A 358-nucleotide genomic window follows, 5' to 3' on the forward strand; every position below is an offset into this window, starting at 1 on the left:
GGGGTGGGCCGGGTGGTCTGTGCCTGGTTGTATTGACTCTTTCCCTGCCCCTCCTTTCCGACCCCCCTCCAGGTACCCGGAAGTGAATATCCAGAACTTCACCACCAGCTGGAGAGACGGGCTGGCCTTCAACGCCCTGATCCACCGGCACAGGTGTGCGGGCGGCTGCCTCCTGCTGGGTGGTGGGGGGCTGGGCTCAGTGCTCCAGCGGGGGCTGGGCGCTCTCTCCCCCCCCACCACAGGGTCCGGATTCCAAGGTCTTTTGGGTTGTTTCTGATGCGCTGGCAGCTTCCCAGCTGGGGTCTGAGTTTCTGGAATACATCAGGGCAACGGAATGGAGAGTTCCCGGCTTGGGGAG

At 63.7% G+C, this 358-nt stretch overlaps 1 protein-coding gene across 1 annotated transcript in view; it reads left to right on the plus strand.

The window, feature by feature from the left end:
- Positions 1-358, plus strand: part of LOC112123467 (spectrin beta chain, non-erythrocytic 4-like) — a gene marked incomplete at its 3' end in the record, with an annotated part of 3,008 nt that overhangs the window by 2,315 nt on the left and 335 nt on the right. Inside the window, exon 5 of the mRNA XM_026662817.1 lies at positions 73-182. Within this exon, the coding sequence (XP_026518602.1) occupies positions 73-182 (110 nt within the window). The remainder of the gene's footprint in view (positions 1-72; positions 183-358) is intronic.

The sequence above is a fragment of the Terrapene carolina genome, unplaced genomic scaffold (assembly GCF_002925995.2).
Source record: "Terrapene carolina triunguis isolate 2854851 unplaced genomic scaffold, T_m_triunguis-2.0 Scaffold30549, whole genome shotgun sequence".
Taxonomy (NCBI): domain Eukaryota; kingdom Metazoa; phylum Chordata; order Testudines; family Emydidae; genus Terrapene; species Terrapene triunguis.